Source organism: Neoarius graeffei, chromosome 5 (genome assembly GCF_027579695.1).
Source record: "Neoarius graeffei isolate fNeoGra1 chromosome 5, fNeoGra1.pri, whole genome shotgun sequence".
Classification (NCBI taxonomy): Eukaryota; Metazoa; Chordata; class Actinopteri; order Siluriformes; family Ariidae; genus Neoarius; species Neoarius graeffei.
The window spans coordinates 53,943,840-53,970,676 of NC_083573.1; the positions used below are offsets into that span (position 1 = coordinate 53,943,840).

General features: G+C 42.4%; 1 protein-coding gene across 2 annotated transcripts in view; it reads left to right on the forward strand.

The window, feature by feature from the left end:
* Positions 1 to 22,448, forward strand: part of LOC132886867 (phospholipid phosphatase-related protein type 4) — a 42,891-nt gene extending 20,443 nt beyond the window's left edge. For both annotated transcript variants that reach the window (XM_060922040.1, XM_060922041.1), the window contains exons 3-7: positions 11,406 to 11,535; positions 11,691 to 11,886; positions 17,124 to 17,181; positions 19,895 to 20,068; positions 20,221 to 22,448. In XM_060922040.1, the coding sequence (XP_060778023.1) occupies positions 11,406 to 11,535; positions 11,691 to 11,886; positions 17,124 to 17,181; positions 19,895 to 20,068; positions 20,221 to 21,627 (1,965 nt within the window). In that variant the 3' untranslated portion in view covers positions 21,628 to 22,448. The remainder of the gene's footprint in view (positions 1 to 11,405; positions 11,536 to 11,690; positions 11,887 to 17,123; positions 17,182 to 19,894; positions 20,069 to 20,220) is intronic.
* The last annotated feature ends 4,389 nt before the right edge of the window (positions 22,449 to 26,837 follow it).

Here is a 26,837-nt window from a genome sequence, read left to right on the forward strand (position 1 = left end):
GCATAAACCATTGCCATGGCAACAGCAGATACCCTAGCAACTGGGGGTATACTGGGTTTAGCATGGTCTGGTTGTACCAGAGAGGGTCAGAATAGTTATTATTTTTGTTGTAATGAACTAATGTAGACCTTGTTTGGCTATTTTGATAGCTTTCATCATCTTTGGATATTTGAATAATATAATATATGGGGTCAGATCTAATTTACCACATTATTTTATCTGTTCTTCTATTTCAGTCATAGCAACCAACATTTATACTTCATTCTTTAATCACTAAAAGTTGATACACGTGTAGCCATATTTCTTGGCAGTGTATCCTGAAATTTTGATATTAATATACAAAGTCTGAACGATTTTACACCATCTGAAGCTAAAGCGCGTGTGTTTTACGATTTGGCGCCATATTTGGCGAGTTGTAAACTGAGTGTGACGTCGCGTGCTCTGATTGGCTGCCGAGTTCAAAATGAAGCCATTCGTTAACACCTGATAGTTAATTTATGCACGATCGTATTTAAACTGTTTACCTGGCCTTTGGCCAGGTTGGGGAGCGTGGAGTTTGAACATATTTCTATTTGAATTTCACCGTTCTGATGGTCTCCTTGCCGCAACCGTCTTCGTCTACAAGATGCTATTTTCCCGCCAAAATGACGCTTCCGAACAGCGCCAAACATCTCTGAAGATGCACGAAGACGACACACTCCTGCCGCGGAGCAGAGCGGAGCATGATGAAAACAAAGATGACGGACCTCGTATCGAAAAGGTGCATTTTACAAACAATTTCTTCACAATTCTGGGTAAAATATGAGTAATAAAATTTGTTAATTTGTATCGAAAACGTACTGGCCCGCCCGGGCCACTGTTTGGCCAAATTTAGTGGCCCGAAAGACGTAAAAAACACCACCAGCCATCGGGCAAGTGCTAATGTCGAGCCCTGTGTATTGTGTAGTACCTTCTTTTAAATTAACTCTAACCTAACCCTAGACATTTGGATGTATTAGTTTTTCAAATTAAAGCTGCATTTTATTTTTTTTAAATGATTTGTATATATTTGCGCTATGATATGAAGTTTATTTTTGAATGGTGAATATATATCACGAGTTAGCGAAGTGAACAAGGGTTATATTTTTCAACACGAGCAGATAAGATTGAATTTTTTATTACAATGTTTCATTATATACATCCTGTGTGTGTGTGTGTATATATATATATATATATATATATATATATATATATATATATATATATATATATATATATGTGGCAGATCACAGAATCCAGGGACACATGTCCGCCCGGGGGCATTTTGAGTTATTGACAGATTCAGAAAGTACAGTTTCTAAGCTTTCCAATGATGCCTTCCATGTGGAGATCTGACAATATTTGAAGAATGTGTGGCCTTTTGAAAGTGTATACTTCTTAAAACAGAAAAGGGAGAAAATCGCCCTCAAAGTTTTCCATCTCAGCTCCTCTGGGTGTAGGGCGGGCACATAATGGTGCTCATTTGCATGACATTAAGGAAAGCCCTACCCCCTACTTGCTAGCACGATACTACTTTCATGTAAACAAAGATCACCACGTCAATTTTCCTTCCATGCAAAGTATGCCCAAAACAATTATGAAGTACAAAAATAAGTCCTAAAGTATACTTTAACGTTTTGTGGTTGAAAAATTACTCACACCGTAAGAAAGAAAGATAGCACGATGATGACACAACTAACACAACGCTAGTTTCATGTAAAGCCTCGGTCACAACTGGCCGTACTGTGCTCCTACGGCCGGTCTACAATCAAAAAACGCACGAGAGCGCGCATGTGATGTGCTGATTTTCGAGCCGCAGAGGTTCTTTGTCATGTCAAACAAACTCTACGGGCGCTTACGTTTTTTTCAGGTTGCAAGACAAACTTACGGCCAACGCGCGTCTTTCTCCATGAACAAAAAAAAACCCCGCAGCGATTTGGGAAACGCCAAAAATCACACGGCCAAAAAATCGTACGTCCGGTTGTGATCTAGGCTTAACCAAACCACAACACTCTCCGTTACATGCAAAAATAACCACACAGCCTTAGATTAATAAACTTACCCCATCAGAAAGAGAAACGGCGCCTTGCACACACCAATGCCTCCGATGGAATGTAATCCTAGAACGGTCCGTGTATCATCCGATCATTCAAGTATTCCATTCAATCTGGAAAACGAGGTTGCGGGGTTTTTTTTGCTAGAAATGGTTATCTCCGATGTAAATACCATGTGTCTGTTTGCTTCGCGGTGTTTCAGCTCCTCTGCGCTCTGTTTAGCTTCCTCATTCCATAGTGAAATTACATGCCTGTATGCAGCAAGTAGCCATGCACTCAGCCCGTATCATACAGCTGATTCGCGAAAAAAAACAAAAGACTTAAATCATCATGTGAATGGCCCATATGGTAATTTACCCATACCCCCCAGCAGGCTACAGTCCTGACAAAAACGAGACAATTTGCAACAAAAAATGTATGCTTTTCCAACAAAACAATCTATTATCTGAAATACTGATTGTATTCTTCAAGATCTCAACTTGCACATGATGGAAAAAAACAAAAATCACAAATTTCGAAAAAAAAATGCTTCTTTTGCGATTATCTCGGATTCGTTTCGGCCGATATGTGTCCCTGGATTTGGTGAGGGGTCACACACACACACACACACACACACACACACACACACACACACATATATATATATATATATTGCTTGTACATCTGTGTAACACTGCCAGGTAAACAAATCTATTGTTTTAGTTTGAGATACACTCATGGATGGATTAGTGTGTGTCAGTTGAGTTGCTCAAACTATACTCATTCTAGGTTGCTTAAAGCAAGGACAAACAATATTGATTTGTGCAAAATATCAGAGGAGAATAGCTCTGTGTACTATTTTTATTTGCTGTGAAATATATAATTATTGTTACAAATCGGATTGTGGCAAGAGTTCACAGCAGGTTACGATAGCTTTTGCTTTTTGTCAAAGGCATATTATGAATCCTGAGTAATAACAACTCTATATGATTGTTTACATGTTCTTCCCGTGTCTGCCTGGGTTTCCTCCGGGTGCTCCAGTTTCCCCCACAGTCCAAAGACATGTGGTTAGGTTAACATGGGGCAGCCATGGCCTGAAAGATGGCCTGAAGTGCCCCTGAGTAAGGCACCTAATGTTAGGGGTGGTGGAGGTGTGGTGAGATAGGATCCAAAAGCAGAACACAGACAGTTATCCAATAAATAAGGTGATTTAATCCAGGGAAAAAGGGCGTGGCAAAGAGGTAAACAAACAGGACAACAAACAAATGGCAAAAATAGTCCGGGGGAAAAAAAAGACAAAAAACTTGACAAAAACACAAGACAGGTAAGGGCAAAAACACTAGTGCAAAAAAACAATGAACAAGAAAAAACCTTAGTGCAAAAAACCATAAACCAGAAAATCAGCTAGAGCAAAATCCATGAGATGCAAAAAGGCACAGAAACAGCTAGAGTAGCAAACAAGACATTCTGCGAAGTCAGAGTCTGAGAACGGCGTACTTATTGAGGTATTTCACTCACGTGACCAAGTCATGTGACGCTGCCATTTTGGACGGCACGGCTCGAATCAGTTTGAATGCGAGGAAGGCGACAAACGAAAAACATAAAAGAAAAAGGAGTGAGATGCAGAAAACACCTTCACTATCCAGCGACGTAGGGCATTTACAGGGCGAGCAGAGGGAGAGGTATTTGCAAAAATTGAGGTTAGCAGGCTTAGAGAACGACGTTTACCTGCTTCCACCAGGATTGTTCACTGACGTACGGAAGTACACGAAGCCCTCGTCTTTACCTGACTTCGGCGCACATGATCTGTATACCTATGTCGTTAAAAACCCATCGCCATACACAGGTATTGAACTGAAAGCGTATAAGAGTTTGGATGCCTACAAATATTTTGTGTCAGGCTGGGTCACATGCCTACATCAGTGGGTCGTCCCTGGAGCCGGTGGTCGCCATCTGATTACAGCTAAGGTTTGTTCACATTTTCATTTACTTTCGGTCCTCAGGATAAACAAAATGTTATTAAATGTCATTGAAATAACTTCTTAGTCTGTTGAGACATGGCCCGTTATAAATTTGCTGTTACCAGGCAATGACTAAGAACTGTATTATTAGGGTCGGTGTCTGTGTTGTAGCAGTGTACTAGCAACTAGCTGTTAGCACTAGCTAATGTCAACAACATCGTAGCTGGTATGTTACTGTAGCAATATTTACGTTCAGTCATTTGGATGACTGTTAAAACCTTTCAGTCTCAAGTTTTTCCTTTACTGGATTTACTAGTTTACTGAGCTAGCGCGCTCGGCCAAGCCGGGAGCCATCGCGCGCTCTCCGGCCGAGCCGGGAGCCATCGCGCGCTCTCCGGCCGAGCCGGGAGCCATCGCGCGCTCTCCGGCCGAGCCGGGAGCCATCGCGCGCTCTCCGGCCGAGCCGGGAGCCATCGCGCGCTAGCTCAGTAAACTAGTAAATCCAGTAAAGGAAAAACTTGAGACTGAAAGGTTTTAACAGTCATCCAAATGACTGAACGTAAATATTGCTACAGTAACATACCAGCTACTGTTGTTGACATTAGCTAGCTTGCCGTCCAAAATGGTGGACACCGGGGCGTCACGTGACCCTGTGACGTCAGGTGAAATACCTCAATAGGCAGCGGTGAAAACCAGGAAGTGAATACAGGTGAGGTGGAATTCCCGTCCCGGATCCGGATGGGCGCTGGCGTGAGAGATCCGTAATCTCCGGAGTGGATGTCTGGGGCGTTACACCTAACCCCCAACTGCTCCCTGGGCACTGTAGCATAGCTGCCCACTGCTCTGGGTATGTGTGTGTGCTCATTGCTCACGTGTGTGTGTGTGTTCACTGCTTCAGATGGGTTAAATGCAGAGGAGACATTTCACTGTGCTTGAGTGTCATCTCATCTCATCTCATTATCTCTAGCCGCTTTATCCTGTTCTACAGGGTCGCAGGCAAGCTGGAGCCTATCCCAGCTGACTACGGGCGAAAGGCGGGGTACACCCTGGACAAGTCGCCAGGTCATCACAGGGCTGACACATAGACACAGACAACCATTCACACTCACATTCACACCTACGGTCAATTTAGAGTCACCAGTTAACCTAACCTGCATGTCTTTGGACTGTGGGGGAAACCGGAGCACCCGGAGGAAACCCACGCGGACACGGGGAGAACATGCAAACTCCACACAGAAAGGCCCTCGCTGGCCCCGGGGCTCGAACCCAGGACCTTCTTGCTGTGAGGCGACAGCGCTAACCACTACACCTCCGTGCCGCCTGTGCTTGAGTGTATGTGTGATAAATAAAGGCTTCTTGTCTCTTGTCTTGTTATTTCAACACAAGTGAATTGATTTAAAACCCCAGTTTCAATTAAATTTGTATAAGTGCCAAAAGGAATACTGCTGAATACACTGCTTTTCCTGAAGATATCTAATATAAATTACAGTTACTAACGATGTTTGACAATATTGTCTGTAATCCGGAGAAATGAACTTTGGAAGATGAGTTTGAGTCATTTCACAGGTATGTCATTTGCCTTGTAAGCCATTTTGCTTGAAAGAAAATGTCATGCCCACAGGAAGGGGTAATTGCAGTTTAGAGATTAGTTGTGTCCAGATAATATACAGTATTTTTAAAAAATCAACTATAATCGAACCCTCCTTGATGAAGTTTACATAAATATATATTCTAATGACACACTAGAATCTTTATAAAATGTATACATTAAAAATGTATACATTCGTTTTCGAGCAAGCATTCATTATTCATTTAGGAGACTCGTGGCACATCAGTGACCATCAGGTATCCCTTTCATGGGACTGCATGTAAATCTTTTTTTATATATATTATTTACAGCTGAGAGAGTGCAATTAAACTGCCTGATCTCAGGTCACATCAATTCTGTGAGCTGTGGCACACGGGGTTATTATATTGGATTTATAGCAAGGGTTGCAGGTCATTCATGGTGAGACACTTTGATTATTTCATGCTCGGCTTCATATTGACTTATTGAAGCTTATTAAAGAAAAATGACAAGATGGCTAAACGGGTTTGAAGTATGAACTATGGTTATGACTGTGGTTTATTTGCTGGCAGTATTCTTCTGTGTAACTTCCTGGTGACCATGACGAAGAGAACTGCTGAATACCTTGCTTGACCATGCAGTCAGCTATCAGATATCTATCATCTTAGCAGCTAACTGACCTGAGACGAATATGTCGGGCTGCCACAAATTTCTGAAATCAACTGTTGTATATGCAAAATGTGGAGAAAAGTATGTGGAAACCTGACCATCAAACCCATATATGCCCATTCCAAAACCATGGAAATGAACAGAGTTGGTCCCCTCTCTGCTCTTATAATAACCTCCACTCTTCTGGGAAGGCTTTACAGTAGATTTTGGAACATGGCTGTTGGGATATGTGCTCATTCAGCCATAAGAGCATTAGGGAGGTCGGGCACTGATCTCAGTGAGAAGGGGGATGTTTTCCAGTTCATCCCAAAGGTGTTCAGTGGGGTTGAGGTCAGGGCTTAGGCCACTTGAGTTCTTTCACATCAGCCTTAGCAAATCATGTCTTTATGGACCTTGCTTTGTGCATAGAGGCATTGTCATGATTAATATGCAAAGATAGATCAGAACTTCCATTTCCTGATATTTACTGTACATCTAGATGTGTTAAAAAACTTAAAAACACATCTAGATGTAAATATCAGGAAATGGAAGTTCTGATCTATCTTTGCATATTAACTGATTGATTTCAAAACCATCTCATCTCACACTCAAAAAAATAATTGACCCTAAAAAATAGACTTAATGTAATTTAATCACATGACAATTTTCCATGTAATTCTATCACATAAACTTTAAGTAAATGCCGAGCTTTATGGTACACGTTTCAACCATGCAAATAATGCAAATAAATTACATAATGGTTAGGGATTTTTTTTAAATAAACCTTATGTGGATAAATGGACTCAATGTTTTTTTTTAAAGATATTTTTTGGGCTTTTTTTCAGCTTTATTATTGGATAGGACAGTGTAGAGACAGGAAATGAGCAGGAGAGAGAGACAGGGAGGGATCGGGAAATGACCTTGGGTCGGAATTGAACCCAGGTCCCCGGATTTATGGTATGACGCCTTATCCACCTGAGCCACGACGCCCCCATGAGTCAATGGCGAAATTAAAACGATTTTTTGATTCCGCTTGAATTGTGACATGAATTTCACATATCTTGTTTCTGAAATTTTAAATATAATTATTTGTACCAATAAGGTCACGATTTAGTAGGAAGAAGTTTGACACAATGACTGAAAATGTTGCCACCTGCCATCTACTGTGCGGGAGTGTGATGTGCATGTCAGTCCCTACGAGATCTCATCAAGTAAAGTATACATGATTTGTTTAGATATAGTTCGTAGTAGGCCAGTTCAAATAGCGTTTATATGATTTAATTGAATATATTTTCAATTTTATAAACTTTATGTGTAACTATTTCTTAATATTTACCTGGACCAAGAATCATTTTTTTGAGTGCATTATCTGTAGCCGCTTTATCCTGTTCTACAGGGTCACAGGCAAGCTGGAGCCTATCCCAGCTGACTACGGGTGAAAGGCGGGGTACACCCCGGACAAGTCGCCAGGTTATCGCAGGGCTGACACGTAGACAATCATTCACACCTACGGTCAATTTAGAGTCGCCAGTTAACCTAACCTGCATGTCTTTGGGGGAAACCGGAGCACCCGGAGGAAACCCACGCAGACAACATGCAAACTCCACACAGAAAAGCCCTCGCTGGCCCCGGGGCTCGAACCCGGACCTTCTTGCTGTGAGGCGACAGCGCTAACCATTACACCACCGTGCCGCCCCATTTCAAAACCATTGTATAGCAAAATTAAAAAGAAAAGATAATTGCCTTTGGAAGGGTCTGTACAGTTCCTTCCACAATTATTCACACCTCTTGTAAAGATTGGTTAAAAAAAAAAAAATTAGAAAAAATCCAACATTTGGTGCAGTAGCTTCATTGCACACTGAAAAAATGAGAAAGAAACCAACCTTTAACTGAAATAAATTTATTCAGAGAAAAACAAATCCCTCATCAAGAAATAATTATTTTTACCAATCCACTGTTCTCAGAATACATTTATTTCAATTTAAGGTTGGATTTTTTATTTTTTTTTTTTCATTTTTGCAGTGTGGGATGAAGCTACTTCACCAAAAGGTTGATTTTTTTTCTAACGCTTTTTACTGATCTTTACAAGCGGTGTCAATATGTGTGAGGGGCACTGTATCTACAAATAGACTTCTACAAATCCTGTACTTGGTTTTAATTAACAGTGGATAATAAGCTTTCTCTTTTTACTCAGCTCATTTGTGTCTAGAGTCTGTTTACCTGACAGATTTAGCACTGGGGGCGGAAGTGACTGCTGTCCCTAGGGATTCCTGTGGTTTTGCCAATTGTGTAGCGTGTAGAGCCAAGTGCCAAGTGTAGAGGAGAGACTGTGTGTGTGTGTGTGTGTGAGAGAGAGAGAGATTCAGAGTCCAGAGTCAGTCACACAGAGAGGTGTGTGGTGAGATATGCGTGCTATCTGGGCTCAGATTTAGCTCGCTGTGTGGCACTTCATCAAGCCGACCGTCTGTCTATATCCATAACAGCTCGCCTGCCATTGCAGTATGTAGAACACCGCTGACATCAAACACAAAGTCCTGCCAGGATTTAAACTCCTCACCTAGCGACTAAAGCAGTCTATTCTTTATGGGCAAGGAAGCAGTAGCTACTAAGTCTACACTGTATATAGAACACATTAATCATGCATATTATGAGACTGTTAGGATTGAGCATCTTTGTCTTGTGCCATACATTTTTCTGTTTGAAGATTTTTTAAAAAATTATATGTTGTCCAAGCGGCACGGTGGTGTAGTGGTTAGTGCTGTCGCCTCACAGCAAGAAGGTCCGGGTTCGAGCCCCGTGGCCGGCGAGGGCCTTTCTGTGTGGAGTTTGCATGTTCTCCCCGTGTCCGCGTGGGTTTCCTCCGGGTGCTCCGGTTTCCCCCACAGTCCAAAGACATGCAGGTTAGGTTAACTGGTGACTCTAAATTGACCGTAGGTGTGAATGTGAGTGTGAATGGTTGTCTGTGTCAGCTCTGTGATGACCTGGCGACTTGTCCAGGGTGTACCCCGCCTTTCGCCCGTAGTCAGCTGGGATAGGCTCCAGCTTGCCTGCGACCCTGTAGAACAGGATAAAGCGGCTACAGATAATGAGATGAGATGAGATGTTGTCCAAGACGGCAAAAGCAATAACAGACCTGGTGTGTACTTTTCCATGATGGTGGGTTGGTTTAGGTTGGAAGACAGGGATAGATTCAGGGCAGTAGGAAAAAAAGAGTTTCTGTAATACACAGCATCAGGTCTAGGGTGAGAGGACATTAATGCACAAGTGTGCAAAAATAAAATGCAAGGTGTTGCACTCATTCCCTTATATAAATTTGCAGAATGAGTGTCCTCACTGAAAGAAGAGAAACCATTCCATTTTGGGATGGACCGTTACAGAGTTACCTGGAGAACAGCTATGATGTCATCTCATCTCATTATCTGTAGCCGCTTTATCCTGTTCTACAGGGTCGCAGGCAAGCTGGAGCCTATCCCAGCTGACTACGGGTGAAAGGCGGGGTACACCCTGGACAAGTCGCCAGGTCATCACAGGGCTGACACATAGACACAGACAACCATTCACACTCACATTCACACCTACGGTCAATTTAGAGTCACCAGTTAACCTAACCTGCATGTCTTTGGACTGTGGGGGAAACCGGAGCACCCGGAGGAAACCCACGCGGACACGGGGAGAACATGCAAACTCCGCACAGAAAGGCCCTCGCCGGCCACGGGGCTCGAACCCGGACCTTCTTGCTGTGAGGCGACAGTGCTAACCACTACACCACCATGCCGCCCGCTATGATGTCATATCAGTGAAATTCAGGCCTTGTCTACCAAAGTCCTTATTAAGAAACTTGCTCTTATTCTCATTTATGATTTCCCATCTCTCCACAATGTGGTATGGCTGTAAGTTAGAATTTATGTTCTGGCATGCTTCATGTATGTGTGCTGGAGGTCTATGACAACAAGGGTAGTGTTATGCATCTAGTGTGGTGGAGAATCAAAGACTCTACTGCTGCCGCTGGCTAATCTGCACTTCAGGTGAAAAAGGGACTTACTTACTTAGTTGCTCCCGTGTCTAGCGACACATGAGGTGGTCAAAACGCTCCATTTTGACTGGTCCTGCGCTATTTTGTTGGCACCTTTCCAATTTTTATGGACCAAATGTAGGTCCCGCTACACCGTTTGTCGCCAACCCATTTTGGGTCACCCTCTTTTTCTCTTGCCTGTTGGGATCCATTTGGTGGCCTGGTTTGCAGGTCTTATCGTGGGAAGTCTCAATGCATGTCCTAGCCAGCGGAGGCATTGCTTGCAGATAGTTGTTGATACAGGAGGTTGTTGACATCTGTCTCTTATCTTCTTGTTTGACACAAAGTTGTTCCATTTGATGCCTAGGATTTTTCTGAGGCATTTGGTGTCAAATGCATCCAGTTTTCTCTCTTGGCTGGTTTTCAGAAAAAGGAAGCCGAGTGCCTAAGTCTCTCATGCCAGTACAAAGCCTTTACACTACCAAGACTACAACAGTGTCTCCATGAGACAGTGCATGGAAACTGGGCCTATCAACCCAGGCTGAACTATTGGGAATCTTGGCGCAACAAGGGTCCTAAAGATGCAGAGTACAGGCCCACCGGCATGTGGACATGCCCTAACTCTCAGCAACCGTGTCCCAACTATGGGTTAAATAATCAGCCAGATGAAGGTCGTAGCCTTGGTTGGCAATTCATCTAGGAAAAAGAAGTACTCCAAAATCAAAATGGGTAAATAGGACTTGTCAGTCCTGGCAGACAGCTTATCTAGAGAATGGATACCTTGAATACAAAATCCCTGGCCTTCCAGGTTGGAGGTTGGGCACAGTGCTAACAACTCTGTCCTGTAAAAAGGTATTTGTTACGGAAACAGCAACAAAGGTTACAATGCCTTTGTTGGTGCCCTGCATGCCGATGGCATAAAGAAAGGCAGGCAGGCAGGCGGGTCGGTGGGTAGGCAGGCGGGTGGGTGGGCAGGCAGGCGAATCCTTGATTTACAAGTGCTTCTGATGTGCAGTATTGAATAAAAGAGCCTGTTCATTATGAAGGTAAAAACTGAAAGGAAGGAAGGCAGAGGGCAGAGTTCCACAGAGGCGTGTTTGATCTCTGTGTCATCTCAGATGACTTTCTTGCTTAACCGCTTGACTCTGAGGCTCTTCTGTCTACAGATAATGATTGGAGAAGGCATTCTGTTCTGCTGGTTGTCCAAAACTCAGAGCGGCCCTGGAGCTGAGGCCAACATCAATGCTGCTGGCTGCAACTTCAACTCCTACATCCGCCGCGCCATCAGGTTTGTGGGTAAGTTGCACTCAAGGTGACCCACATATATGATTCAACACTCAGTGACATTAATTTTTAATCAGTATTAGAAAGTATACAGTACGTTGTTATTCAGTTACTCAGTAAGATCATCCTTGAAATGTATTAAATAATTCGCTTTGTGTTTTTTACAGGGGTTCATGTGTTTGGTCTCTGTGCCACTGCTCTGATAACTGACATCATCCAGCTGTCGACAGGTTACCCAGCACCGTACTTCCTCACTGTTTGCAAACCCAATTACACACACCTGAACTCCTCCTGTGATGAGAACTCTTTCATTTTGGAAGACATCTGCTCTGGGACTGACACCGCCGTCATTAATGCCGGCAGGTAGGACCGGAGTAGAAGTGGACACCAAAAAAATTGAAACATTGTCAAGTAGCTGCTTTTGTGACAAAAAAATTGCTTTATTTTTGGGAATATGAATCAGGATATGTAGTGCAACAGAAGGTCAGGCAGAAGTTCTGAAAGCACACAGATGTCTGTCACAGAATGACCCACATATTTCCTCACTGGAGTGCTTTATCTCTAGAGCTTTCTCCACACGTTTGAGCTAAATATTTCCAGTGCTGTTTTTTTTTTTTTTTTTACACCAAGGAGACGAGAGCCCATGCGTGCAGAAGTAGAGCGATTCTGGAGTCCAAGAGTGGCTCCTAAAGAAGCTTTTCATGATTCTTTTAATCAAGTTCAGGGGAAGTGATGGTACTGTGAATGATCTTTTCTTGTGTAATGCAGGTTCAGTAAATAATGAAAAAGCTGAAAATGCATCTACACTCGGAATGTCAAATCTCCTGTATATAGAAGGCTTTTATGTAGGTTACTTTAACTGTATGTAGTTCTTAGGACAATGATTTAGTGGATCATTTTACAGAATGAATTTGGCAGCTCTTGGAATCGCTTAATAATAACGGTCTAAAGAAGTACACTTTTTTCACTTCCTACACAGCAGAAATGGAAAAAAGATGACACTTCACAGAGTGCTTGCAGGGAGAATGAGTGCATTTGTAGGGCCACCCATTTTTTATCTTTAGGTTCACGGATTTTTTCAACATATTTTTGATGATGTTGGTCGAAATAAAAATAAGTGTCCTTGGCCAATTTTTTTTTTTGCATGGCAAAATTTCAATATCGGATTAAGATGATAAAATAATTTAAATTCAAGAGACACACTTTACATACACACACACATACATATATATATATATATATATATATATATATATATATATATATATATATGTGTACAGTGGGGCAAAAAAAGTATTTAGTCAGTCACTAATTGTGCAAGTTCTCCCACTTAAAAAGATGAGAGAGGCCTGTAATTTTCATCATAGGTATAGCTCAACTATGAGAGACAAAATGAGAAAAAAAATCCAGAAAATCACATTGTCTGTCTGATTTTTAAAGAATTTATTTGCAAATTATGGTGGAAAATAAGTATTTGGTCAATAACAAAAGTTCATCTCCATACTTTGTTATATACCCTTTGTTGGCACTGACAGAGGTCAAACGTTTTCTGTAAGTCTTCACAAGGTTTTCACACACTGTTGCTGGTATTTTGGCCCATTCCTCCATGCGGATCTCCTCTAGAGCAGTGATGTTTTGGGGCTGTTGCTGGGCAACACGGACTTTCAGCTCCCTCCAAAGATTTTCTATGGGGTTGAGATCTGGAGACTGGCTAGGCCACTCCAGGACCTTGAACTGCTTCTTACGAAGCCACTCCTTCGTTGCCCGGGTGGTGTGTTTGGGATCATTGTCATGCTGAAAGACCCAGCCATGTTTCATCTTCAATGCCCTTGCTGATGGAAGGAGGTTTTCACTCAAAATCTCACGATACATGGCCTCATTCATTCTTTCCTTTACACGGATCAGTCGTCCTGGTCTCTTTGCAGAAAAACAGCCCCAAAGCATGATGTTTCCACCCCCATGCTTCACAGTAGGTATGGTGTTCTTTGGATGCAACTCAGCATTCTTTCTCCTCCAAACACGACAAGTTGAGTTTTTACCAAAAAGTTCTATTTTGGTTTCATCTGACCATATGACATTCTCCCAATCCTCTTCTGGATCATCCAAATGCTCTCTAGCAAACTTCAGACGGGCCTGGACATGTACTGGCTTAAGCAGGGGGACACGTCTGGCACTGCAGGATTTGAGTCCCTGGCGGCGTAGTGCGTTACTGATGGTAGCCTTTGTTACTTTGGTCCCAGCTCTCTGCAGGTCATTCACTAGTTCCCCCCGTGTGGTTCTGGGATTTTTGCTCACCGTTCTTGTGATCATTTTGACCCCACGGGGTGCGATCTTGCGTGGAGCCCCAGATCGAGGGAGATTATCAGTGGTCTTGTATGTCTTCCATTTTCTAATAATTGCTCCCACAGTTGATTTCTTCACACCAAGCTGCTTACCTATTGCAGATTCAGTCTTCCCAGCCTGGTGCAGGTCTACAATTTTGTTTCTGGTGTCCTTTGACCGCTCTTTGGTCTTGCCCATAGAGGAGTTTGGAGTGTGACTGTTTGAGGTTGTGGACAGGTGTCTTTTATACTGATAACGAGTTCAAGCAGGTGCCATTAATACAGGTAACGAGTGGAGGACAGAGGAGCCTCTTAAAGAAGTTGTTACAGGTCTGTGAGAGCCAGAAATCTTGCTTGTTTGTAGGTGACCAAATACTTATTTTACCGAGGAATTTACCAATTAATTCATTAAAAATCCTACAATGTGTTTTCCTGGATTCTTTCCCCCCATTCTGTCTCTCATAGTTGAAGTGTACCTATGATGAAAATTACAGGCCTCTCTCATCTTTTTAAGTGGGAGAACTTGCACAGTTGGTGGCTGACTAAATACTTTTTTGCCCCACTGTATGTGTATTCAACATTCAAGATGTTTATTTGTCATATACACAATAACAGACACAGTGGTTTATTATTGGGTAATGAAATTCTTATTTTGCAACTGCCCGACCAAACTACGCTTACCAATATAAAAAGAAATATATATTATATTATATATTTTTTTTTACAGTGTACTGAAGGGCCAGAGTATCTTTATTTATCCTTTAATCACTTAGGAAGCTGATCATTAAAACGAGATAGGCAGTGGAAACACCCAGAGTTTCCAAATTTCAGGAAAAAACTGTTCTAAATACAGAACACTGGATAACAAATCCCAGATTGTGAGTATTTTTTGTAATTTATTTGCTATTTTGACATTAATAGAAGTCAAGCCAAGAGACAAAATCAGCATGCTTATCCTGATGATGCCATAGCCACTTATGACTGGGTACCAAGGGAAGAAAAATTACCCATACTGTCTGGGTGGGTGACATTCTTTCTCCCCTGTCAGTCACAGCGACACTATCCAGTTATGGACAGCTGTGAGTTGATGCATGTGAAAGAGGGCAGATAGGACTTTCCTCTGCGTGTGTTAAAGTGCATATTCTAGACCAATTTTGTGGGGTTTTTTTTTATATGAAAGAATGTCCCTTTACACACTCATCCAGAAGGGTAATTTTGCACAAGGCCATCTGTCTACAGCAGAAAAAAAATAAAATAACAAAAAACGCATCTGGAAAAATCCCAAGGGAGCCTGGAGCTAGATTCGTGACGTCACCTGCGGAAGCGCCAGCAGGCTGCGCGAGCTTTGCACGGTTTCAGTGCACAGCCTGTGTAGACCAAGCGCTCCCATTTCTCTCTCATTGTCCGGTCTTTTGGAAAACGATGAGTACTAATCCCATCAAGATTGGTGTTGCTACACCCTCCTACGATACATCTGTTAACCATTTTAATAATTACGTGATAACGTTGAAGAAATTTGCGGAAAACCACCAGGTCGTTTTCTCATAAACAAACCAGCGCTGACGTAGGATTCAGAGGGAGGCGTCCCGCACGTGACGTCACGAAAATCAATGTTTCCCAGGAAATCCAAATGCCAAGTTTTTTCAGAGGCGGACCAATTCGCCTCAAATGGCTTGATTTCAGCTGAATTTTTCTGGTATTGCGCAAGGTAACAAAATTGCAGAGAATGCAGAATGTTACAGATATTTGACCAAAGTTTAATATAAAATAGGAGAATTACATTGATCTTGCTCCTGAATTTACCCGTGATATGCACTTTAAGCTGCCCTGTGATGCAGCATGAGCAACAATTTGAAAAGATGTGATTGGCTAGCTATACATGTCTCAGAGCAACCATGTGTTAGACTTCACCCTTACCAGTTAGCAGCTGTTGTGTGATGTGGGAGATCTGGGGTGGGTTTCCCAAAAGCCTCTTAGCATCTTAACTAGGAGAGAGAGTGTTCATTGTGATGCTCGCGCTACCATTTAACGGTGATCTTTGTGCTACGATGCTTTTGGGAAACCCACCCCTGGTTGGTGGGTGGGAATGGGCAGATGATCAACTTGGGGAGGGAGAAAAAAAAAGGAGGGGGGGTGTTTACCATGATTAAACAGTGTGTAGATTTTTGTTACAAGCATTGACTTTTATTGACGCTGACTGGTAATAAGAGAGATTCCATTTCAGATAGCAGCTCTCACTTTAGTAATTGTCGATCTGATGGCAGCAGTATTGTGCTTCCTGTGTACAACATGGCAGCAGACACAGCTTGACGATGCATATTTCTTTGCCAAAGGCAGATTTGCACTCAGAGGGCTGTTTTTTTTTTTTGTAGTTGATTGAGGTTTTTATACCAATAGGTTCTTAGTCTATTGATTGAGGTTCTTTCAGCCAAACACTTGTCAGTCAGTGCGTTTACATGCACATAGAGAAAATCGAATTTCTGCCGTAGCTCGACTGAAATCGAAGTTCTAAATGCCATGGAAACACCTTAGCTCGGCTGAAATCGAACCGAACTGGATTTCTTGTAATCGAGCTACGCGACCTAGATTATGCGATTGTAGCCGAGCTACTTAGTGCATGTAAACCCTATCGAGCTACGTAGTCGAGCTACTTACTTCAGCACTGCCCCTTCCGGGAGTGACGAGTGACGAGACCACAAGCGGGAAACACGACGGCCTCGGTCGGCATGACAACAGTAGTAGTAGCGAACAGCAGAAGAGGTCAGGAGGAACAAGGAGAACTTTGTTTATACTCTTGAATAGCTCTTCTTCATGACGACAACCGGAAGTGTACCAACACGATGGGGCGTGTAGCGCCACCTGTGGCTCGGGTGCACAATGTACCTCACACAATAGCTCGATTTCCTTGTGTGCATGTAGGATTGGATTTCTCTGGCACCCCTGCTGGGACCCTTAGCTCGATTACCGACAGTAGCTCGATTTGGATGTGCATGTAAATGCACTGACTGTTTTTCACTTTCATCTGAATATATACAGCGGCTGACTGTTAGATAATGTTGCTAGATAATATTGCTGAGGCAAGAGGGTTTTTTTTTTAAGGAAGATGCATTTGAACCTGGGCTTAATGAAACTATATTGAATGCACAGTTTGTGCAGAGTACAGGTAATAAGTGTTCCCTGCATTTGTTTTCAAATGGTGAATATTTATTTTGATTTAAAAATAATTTATTTTAATAAATAAAAATGTTCTGTCTGATTTGGGTTCTCCTCATTTTTCAGAAAATCGTTCCCTTCCCAGCATGCAACCTTGGCATCCTTTGCTGCTGTCTACGTTTCTGTGAGTAGCTGTCACATCCATGCCACGTATCATGTCTACTCAAGTTAACCTCATTATCATATAAATGCTTTATAAATTCAGTCTGATCCACTGCACAGAGGCAATGCGCACAGCTTTGATGTATGAAATATTTAATCATCCAGTCTTAGTGCTGTGTAAACATCTAACATGATAAATATATGTTACTGTCACTCAGGCAGTACAGTATATTTAAAACTTATAAAATTTTGAACTTTATAAATGTGAAGGTGACTGAAAGTGTTTGCTTGACATTATAGCTGCCTAAGTGTTTGAGATTCAGTGTTTAGGGAGGAGTAGAGAGCTCTGTGTGTGTGTGTGTGTGTGTGTGTGTGTGTGTGTGTGTGTGTGTGCGCGCTGAGGATGTGAGTGAATGTTGATGCACAACTTGGATTAGAGATCTGATCAATAAAATCAATACAAGGCAATGGCATTACATGATATTGGACATATTACCACACCATTTCATTCATCATATAGGCCCCTTTCACTGACGTCACCCGAAACCGGAAGTAAACAGACCCTGCGCCATTTTGGACGACCAACAAACTCGTGATAAGGGGATAATAACGGCAGCGGTATGTGAACCCACAAGAATAAAGTGGAGTGGCAAACGACTTAAACAAACAAATCTGAGCTGTTGTATTTATGATTTATTGGCCCAACAGTAGACTTGAAAGAAACCTGTGTGAGACTTGGCAAAAAACTGTGGATATAATGGATAAGTCTGTGCATGATCTGTGGACACTTTGAGGTAAGCAAACGCAAGAAATTCAGATTTAAAACATGCTAAAGTGGCCCCAAGTTGATAACTGGATGAGGAGCAAGCCTCCCAGACTTCTACAATTTAATAATAATAATAATTTAGGATGGTTTGGAGCTTGCTCTCCCTCCTATTATATAAATAAAGCATAGTTGTTGTGTAGGCATATATCATATGTATAATTTGGATAAATTAACTTAAATTATGGATACCTTAATAGTAACAAAAAGTATTAATTTTTCAACTGAAAAGATATATTATTAAAAGATAAATATCAACAAGATTACCTTGGCCATAACTATGTGTAGGTTATTCTTAATAACAGCTGTAATATCACAAACCAAGCCGCTAACAACATAATTGTAAGCCTGTAGCCCTTTGTAGGCCTTCAAGTCATCAGCAGTGTAGGCAGTGTTCGAACTACGGGGGTACTCGGGGGATCCGAGATCCCCTGAAACAGACATGAGATCCCTTGAAAACATGATTTGGGAAATGTTGGGGGGTCTCTAAAATATTGGCAAAATGATGTTTATTGACATAGCAATCGTGTGTAACGGGAAGCATTTGCATATCCGAAGTGTTGTGTTTACATCAAAGATAAAATAAACCGATATGACAACGACTGCTGCTGCCAGGTTGGTTGTTGAGTAGCCTGACTGTTTTTTTTTTCCTTGCGTGACGCGAGGTTGTTTTTTGAACATGCCAATGCGGACACAATTTCCCCTGATGAGTTATGACTTCAGACGCGATGCGTGTGTGGAGGTGTGGAGTCCACGTGATATGTGCGTAAGATAGGCTTCTCATGTGTTTGGAGATCCGCGCTCCGAGACAAGCGCAAGCACACACACCCCCAAGGGAAAAAAAGGGGCCCCCCGAAAATATCGGCATAGTTCGAACACTGAGTGTAGGCACTGGGTGTAAACAACAAATAGTTTACAATGTCTGGGTAGCAAACAGATGGCAGAATTGGTGTCCAGTCCTCCTTATGTTTCCATTCTCCCTTGCCCCGAGTCTTATCATATGGGTCAAACCCATCAGTCACAGCCAGTTTCTCCACATACCGTGCCCTTTCTGCAACTGGTAATGTACTCACATAACCAGACTTATCATCCATCGTGTCACTTTACTCTCGCTCGTACTTTGTTTTATATTGTGAGTGCATGTACTTGGTCTTCTAATATGGCGCCTAACAAAATCTCGCGGCGCGGTGACGTCATGTGAAAGGGGTCTATATGTTAAGTGGCTTCTTCTTGCCGTGTATCAAAATCATCCACCTAAGTCTAAATATATTTCTGTATTATGTACATCTAAGGAAACATAACAACTTGGTGTGAGATTGATGCCAAAACTAAACTAATGCTGTGTTCACATATATACCGGTACGATAGTGGTATAACTGTATCGATGCAAAGTATACCGGTACAGCTTAGTGCATCTGTCCACGCTAGTGAGAAATGTTTGCGGTTTTCTTTCACGGTAGTTGAAATGTGCGTGCGCGAAATGTTTCCGTGGTTACCGAGTAACTTCCTTCCGAGAAGATGGCGGATGAAACAACGTGTGCGCTTTTTGTTGTCAATGTACAGTCTGTATTTCTGGTGGTCATTTATTCAGTCGAATCGTATAAAACGCGCAAGGCAGTTGAGAAAGAAACAAAGAAAACGAATCTCCATTCTTCACTATTTTATTCAGCGAAGACATCGATTGAGGTGTGTGACTTTGCGCATGCGCATTATATTTGTATCGATACAGAACCGCTTCATCTGTCCACACTACAGCGAAGCGCTACAGTACCGATACTGTACCGGTATAGTTGCTAGTGTGGACAGGTGTTGCGGTACGAAAGTAGTATCGTATCGGTACAAAATCCCTAGTGTGGACAGGGTATAAATGTAAAGGTGACTCTTTAATGAGAGTGTGTTTGTTTCTGCTTAGATGTATTTCAACAGCACTCTAACAGACTCATCTAGGCTTCTGAAGCCCCTACTGGTCTTCTCCTTCATCATTAGTGCCATCATATGTGGCCTAACACGGATTATTCAGCACAAGAACCATGCCATTGATGTCTACCTGGGATTTCTCCTTGGAGGAGGCATTGCTATTTATTTAGTGAGTTCTTTCTTCCTATAATCAGTTCCAGTCCCTTACTGTTAAAATACACCATGTGTGCACTTGGTGTTTCATATGACATTATTACATATAGATTTGTATTTTTGTACTGTAATGTGTCATTTTAATACTCACCTCTCTGATCATGGTAGGGTCTGCATGCTGTTGGGAATTTCCAACCCAGTCAGGAGAAGATGAAGAATCAACCTCAAGTTCGAGATTGTGTTAGGTCCCTGGGTGAGCTGGGTCAGCATGTTGGCCACCATCTGCCTGCTAAAAGCTGTAGCAGTAGTGAGGGCATTTCCTCCTCACACTCGGATGGCCTCCTTCACCGTAATCTTCAAACCCGGCATACTAGATCCCTTACCAACCTGAAGAGATCCAGCGCAGATATTGAAGTCCCACGGCCGAACAGTCCCATAGATAAGGAGAGCATGGTGACCTTTAGTAACACTCTGCCACGGATTCACCCACCAACCATGGATGATGGCGCAAGGCGAAATGGAATGGTCCATTCATCCATTGACTCTAGCCGTTCCAAGCAGTTGTTGTCACAGTGGAAGAGTAAGAACGACAATCGAAAGCATTCCGTGCAGGCTCTGGAGACTGCCATAGGCCATTGTTCCACCAGCAGCATGGAGACTCGCTGTAGCTCAGAACCTTCCACAGTTGGCATTAACGGGGAACAGCAAGGTCCGGCAGGGTCATGTCTCAAACTGGCCACTGGAAGCAGCACTTTACCCAGCAATCCTTGTGGTATAGCTGGAGGTACACGAGTGTCTATTCAGTCCAGGCCAGGTTCTTCCCAACTGGTGCACATTCCAGAGGAGACTCAGGAAGGCATGAGTACTTCACCTAGAGGTAGTGTACGGGACAAGTGGCTGAAAAGCATGGAAAAGAATGTCAATGGACAACCACGCATTGTGCCAGCAATTGGCATGTCCAAACAGCATGGCCTGTTGCCCACAGGCTCCAGCAGTTCTGAGAGCAGTAGCCACACCAGTTCCACTGCACCCCTGCACCGTCATAAGAGCCTAAGTGAGGAGCCCGGTTCAGGGGTCACCACCCAGGGTTCCATTGTTAGGGTTGAGGCGCATCCAGAGAATGGACGGCCCTTGGTTCATGCCCACTCTACTGATGGCACCACCTTCTGGACCTGGAAGTCTCAGAGTAGCTTAAAACAGTCTTTCGAGCTCAATGACCTCAACCGAGACTCAGAAAATTGTGAATCGCTTAAGGACAGCTATGGCTCCACAGACAGAAAGAGAAGCAACTCTGGTGCTCCGATACATGTCACAGTCCAAACGATCCCAACAGTTCCTGCTGTCTCCTCTATTTCCACTCTAGCCAGCTCAGTAGGAGATCAGCACCCTCATCTAACTGTCTCCACCATCCGGGTCACCCCTATAGAGAGCAGTGAGAGTGGCCCAGAGAGTCACGACTCAACACTGCGAAGGAAAAGCAATATGATCCTAATCCCTGAAAGAGGGAACAGCCCAGATAACACCAGGACCATTTTCTACAAGGGCACTTCCACCACCCCAGCATTTAAAGAGTAGCCAGCACATAATGCCTTTTCACGGTTTATGCATCAAACACAAGGTCCATATATGAGGTGTTCACTATATTTGCCCACACATGTACAGTTTGCTGGTGTGTTTTGAGCTCTGGACGACACCATTTCTTACACTGCATGAAAAAGTTGTCACAGTGACACAAAAGCACAAACCCAGAACTCTTTCTATGCTGTTAGCTGTTGTCCTAATGGAGAAATACAGTATATTGTAGCATATAATCTAATTCCTTTATTATATACACTGTGAAGTTGACCTAGTGCCAAGTCTTAACTTAAACACTGTATAAAGATCTGTTTAAAAAAGTAATTTTTTCAGTGATTACCCTAGCCCGTAAATTTTTGTAACGTAAATATTCTCTGAAATGGGTGCTGTCCTATTTAGATATTGAAAAAAGAGGAAAGAAAATCGTTTTGTGAGAAGCATTTAATGACCCGAAGTGCTTAGAATACTTTCTGTAGTTCATTGTATAGTCTTGTAATCAGGGCTGGCGCATTCTATTCTCATGCTCTAGGCAAAACAGTATGTAGCTATACCTCCAACCAGTCCGCTGTTTAATTTTTTTACAGATTAACCACTGGTGTTGACTGTCTTCTTAGCCATTTAATGTGCTTTCAGAGTGCACTCATAGAAAGCTTGGTAAAATGACATACTTTGCGATGAAATAGGTGGATGATAGTGTTGGTAAATGTAACCATCCATGCACAAGTGCCACTCTAGGAAACTGCCTAGTTTGCTGTTATATATGCACTGGCCCTGCTTGAAATACCATGCACTATACTTGCAATATAAATCTGTTTTCACAACTTCATCATAAACTTATTTAATTTGTGTCTCTTGCTCTCCACAGCACATATTTGCTTCACACATACCCCTTTTCCACCAAATCAGTTCCAGGGCTGGTTCGGGGCCAGTGCTGGTGCTGGTTCACAACTCGTTCAACTTGCGAGCCAGCTGAGAACCAGTTTGCTTTTCCATAGCTCACGGTGCTAAGGGAAGCCACGTCATTACGTCGCTGTATACGTCAGTTACGTCGCTACGTTTGTATAAACCTTGGCGCGAATATCGATGCAAAAAAACCACGGAAGAAGCAGCAGCAACAACAACAACAATAATAATGGATGACTTCGCGTTTGTACAGCTGCTGCTTCTTGTCACTTAAAAATGGCGATCTTCCGCGGTCTTGTTATTGTTGTTGGTCTTAACAACCCCGCCCCCCCGCTGACGAAAGCAGTTCTTTCCTCTGGCCCAGCAAAGAGTTGGTGCTAGTCTGGAACCGGTTTTTCTGGCCCCAGAGCCAGTTCTTTGTCAGTGGAAACAGAAAACCCGGTTCCAAACTAAGCACTGGCCCCGAACCAGCCCTGGAACTGCTTTGGTGGAAAAGGGGCAACAGTGATTTAACGAATACTCTTGGTCTCACTAAAGTGAAAGTATATTCTGTAGCAAATCAAGGTGCAAACCGTCTTCCTTTAACGTGTGTGATGGTACCAGGTGCTCGTGGACACACTCTGCTGCTACTGTAAGATCACTCACAGCCCAGACCTCCAGCTATACTGTTCACGCCTCATTTTTGCACTTGAGTGGACAAGTGAGGCAGAAGGTACTAACACTTATGCCATTGATATTTCTTTTATTCCATTCCAGCCTCTTCGCCTAGACCCAGCTAACTGTTTAATGTTGATCCTGAAACAACATGGTCTAGTTCTGGAAACTTATTCATCTAAGCAGACCCTGTGTCCATGTAAAGTATATTTATATTTAGTCAGAATATACACGTGGTTACTAGAACATACTAAGAACACACACGTTACCTATTTTTAGATGTATTTACCAAATGTGGTGCCATATCAATTATAAAAATAAAAAAAAGAATGTTTATTTTAATAGACATGATTATTAATATTCTTTAAACTGATTTTGCTGTGACTTTTTTATAGAGCATATGTAAATGTGCCAAAGGGTATTTCAAAGGGACTGTTCTGTGTTTTGCTATAGTACTTCTACAACAGCCTGTATTCTCGTAACCCACATGGCACAGCTAGAGCATCTGCATGTTGACGATTTGATATCAAACATTGTTTTGTTCTCTTTTTGAAAAGAGTTAACGCAGTTACCTAAAGTGTAATCATTTATTTGTTTATTCTGGACATGAAATGTTGGTGGACAGTCTTTATAAATGTGTCATTTTGTTTGTTAGAGTAGCGACTTCAACACTACAGAGGAAAGACGTCTGAATAGTGCAGCCTTTCTCAACCGGGGTGCCGCGGCACCCTGGGGTGCCGTCTGGCTTCGTTAGGGGTGCCGTCAAAAAATTATATATTCTAGCATTGAAATAAATAAAATGAATTAAAAAAAAAAAAAAAAACGATAGTTACACTAATGCAGATCATCGCCGCCTCATGCATCATCAAAATTTGTCTCACAGCCCCCTTTCCTATGTCACAACGTCACTGCCGGGGTCAGCGTGACTGCGTATATTTTATATGGGGGTGCCTTGAGAATTTGCATACTTCTGAAGGGTGCCGTGACTGAAAAAAGGTTGAGAAACGCTGGAATAGTGTGTGCACTTTTGATTTAAGGAATGCATCAAGCATGTTTCTGAGATGACTGAGGGGTACTACCCTAAAATACTGTGTTTGTGTTTAATCAGGAAAGTGCTGATAGGTTAGCTGTGTATGGGAACAAGTCCAGCAGCACCAATTACACTGGCACCAGGCTCTGTTTCTTTCTCTCCATCAGTTGTGCCAGATCTACATAAGCAAAGGGATCCATGGAGGAACGGGACTGTGTAGCAGTGTTTAAATAAATGTTTGTTATTTAGTCCACAACAAAGTCTTCATTCCTTTTTGTACAGTCTGATCCTAGTATTCCTACGGTATTATGTCTCTATTATCTCCATTCATCATGCTTTCTGTTAGTAAATTTTCCTGGTGAGGCAGTCATTCACATTCCCCCTACCATCAGACAACCACAACTCTGAGAAAACGTTCAAGTAAGAAAAGTCTTGCTAGTATTATCATGTATGACTGTGCATGCATTCCAGCACTTAAAGTGCCATTCCACCATTGGATGTATTCTTTGGCATAAAATACAATATATTTTGACAACATATATAAATGGTATCACTAGATAGAGAAATCTTTTAGCTTCAAAATGATATATCAAACATAATTTTTTGACAACAAGTATATTAATTTTGCGACCAAAGTCACCTACCCTTTTAATTTCCGCGCATGATGTCATCGGCAGGTTCCCCTTCTTGTGTACCACGTGACGTGGCACATATTATCAGCAATGGCGGATAGAACGCGATAAAAATAATACCAATAAATCTAGCTAATACCAATAAATCTAGCTAATTGAAAGATTAACTCAAAATTTTTCGCAATTTTTTTGGCCCCCATATACGAGGAGAAATGACTCTCTCACTTTGGGGTTTTCCTGGTCTAAAAATAGACCGACACGTGGTACACAAGAAGGGGAACCTGCCGATGACATCACGTTTCACTACCGCGCGGAAATTAAAAGGGTAGGCGACTTTGGTTGCAAAATTAATATACTTGTCGTTGTCAAAAAATTATGTTTGATATATCATTTTGAAGCTAAAAGATTTCTCTGTCTAGTCATGTTGTCATAAAATATATTGTATTTTATGCCAAAGAATACATCCAATGGTGGAATGGCACTTTAACAAGTGCCCGCATTCCTTCAGAAAACATCTTACAAGTATTAATTTATTTTAGGTTTTCATTTGATTCACCCTTGTATAATTACCATAACAGGGTCTGAGGTTGGTCAGTACTTTGTCTTCAATTCAGATAAAGCAAATCATAAATTGAAAATGTTCAATCAACTAGAAAAAAAAATTAACTGCGCTGGTTCATAATGCCTAAAAGCCATACTTAGCAGTTACAACAGTGAATTACTGTTATAGATCCAGTGCTGTTCTATAATGCTTCATTCTGCTGCACAGGTTATCCAAGTCATGATACTTTGTAGATAAGTCTTAGGCATCCTGTGCCAGCTTGGATAGCATCTTCTGCCTTTGTGCAATTGAAAGAGGGTACTATTATCTCATCTCATCTCATTATCTCTAGCCGCTTTATCCTTCTACAGGGTCGCAGGCAAGCTGGAGCCTATCCCAGCTGACTACGGGTGAAAGGCGGGGTACACCCTGGACAAGTCGCCAGGTCATCACAGGGCTGACACATAGACAAACAACCATTCACACTCACATTCACACCTACGGTCAATTTAGAGTCACCAGTTAACCTAACCTGCATGTCTTTGGACTGTGGGGGAAACCGGAGCACCCGGAGGAAACCCACGCGGACACAGGGAGAACATGCAAACTCCACACAGAAAGGCCCTCGCCGGCCCCGGGGCTCGAACCCAGGACCTTCTTGCTGTGAGGCGACAGCGCTAACCACTACACCACCGTGCCGCCCCAAGAGGGTACTAGTGTGAGGTATTGTGTTTGGTTAGCTTGGAAGAGGATACTTTAAATAAAGTTTTATCTAATCCAGGGGCGCCGCCAGAAATTTTGGGCCCCATGAAAGATTAGAATTTTGGGCCCCCCAACTTTGCCCACCCTCGTCACAATTGCACTATTGTCATTATTTGACTTTTGATAGCCCATGGACCTTGAGTTTGTGACTTTGTTATTACATTTTATGTATTAACCTACCAGGGACTAGATGAAAACTGGTCAGTGACTAATTCTGGTGCATTTACAATCACAAATGAAAATTCAAGATTTTGCCACATGCCTTCTCAGTTTCTTCCTGCTCTTCCTTACTCTCTGCTGCTTCTTCCTCACCACCTGTGCTGCTGGTACTCCCCCTGTTCCCTTCCTGTACTTCAACACTTCTGGTGTCCTCCCTGGCTGCTGCATCATGACCTGATGAGGGGCCTGGCTCTGTTCTCAGCAATGCATGCAAGTTAGTTAATGCATGAAAAAGTTTGATGCATTCAAGTTTGATGCATTTAAATGAACTCCATACTCAGTAGCCTTACAAATGTTACCCATAAAAGACAGGAAACATCTTATTATAAATGTATTTCAAAGTGACACGGAGTGACATTTCAATTTGATCAATTACGTACGTATTTCTTCATATGTTGTAACCTCTATCCCTCTTTTATGTGTGCTGCGCTTTCTCCAGCTCCTCAATTTGAAACCAATGGTTTAGAAC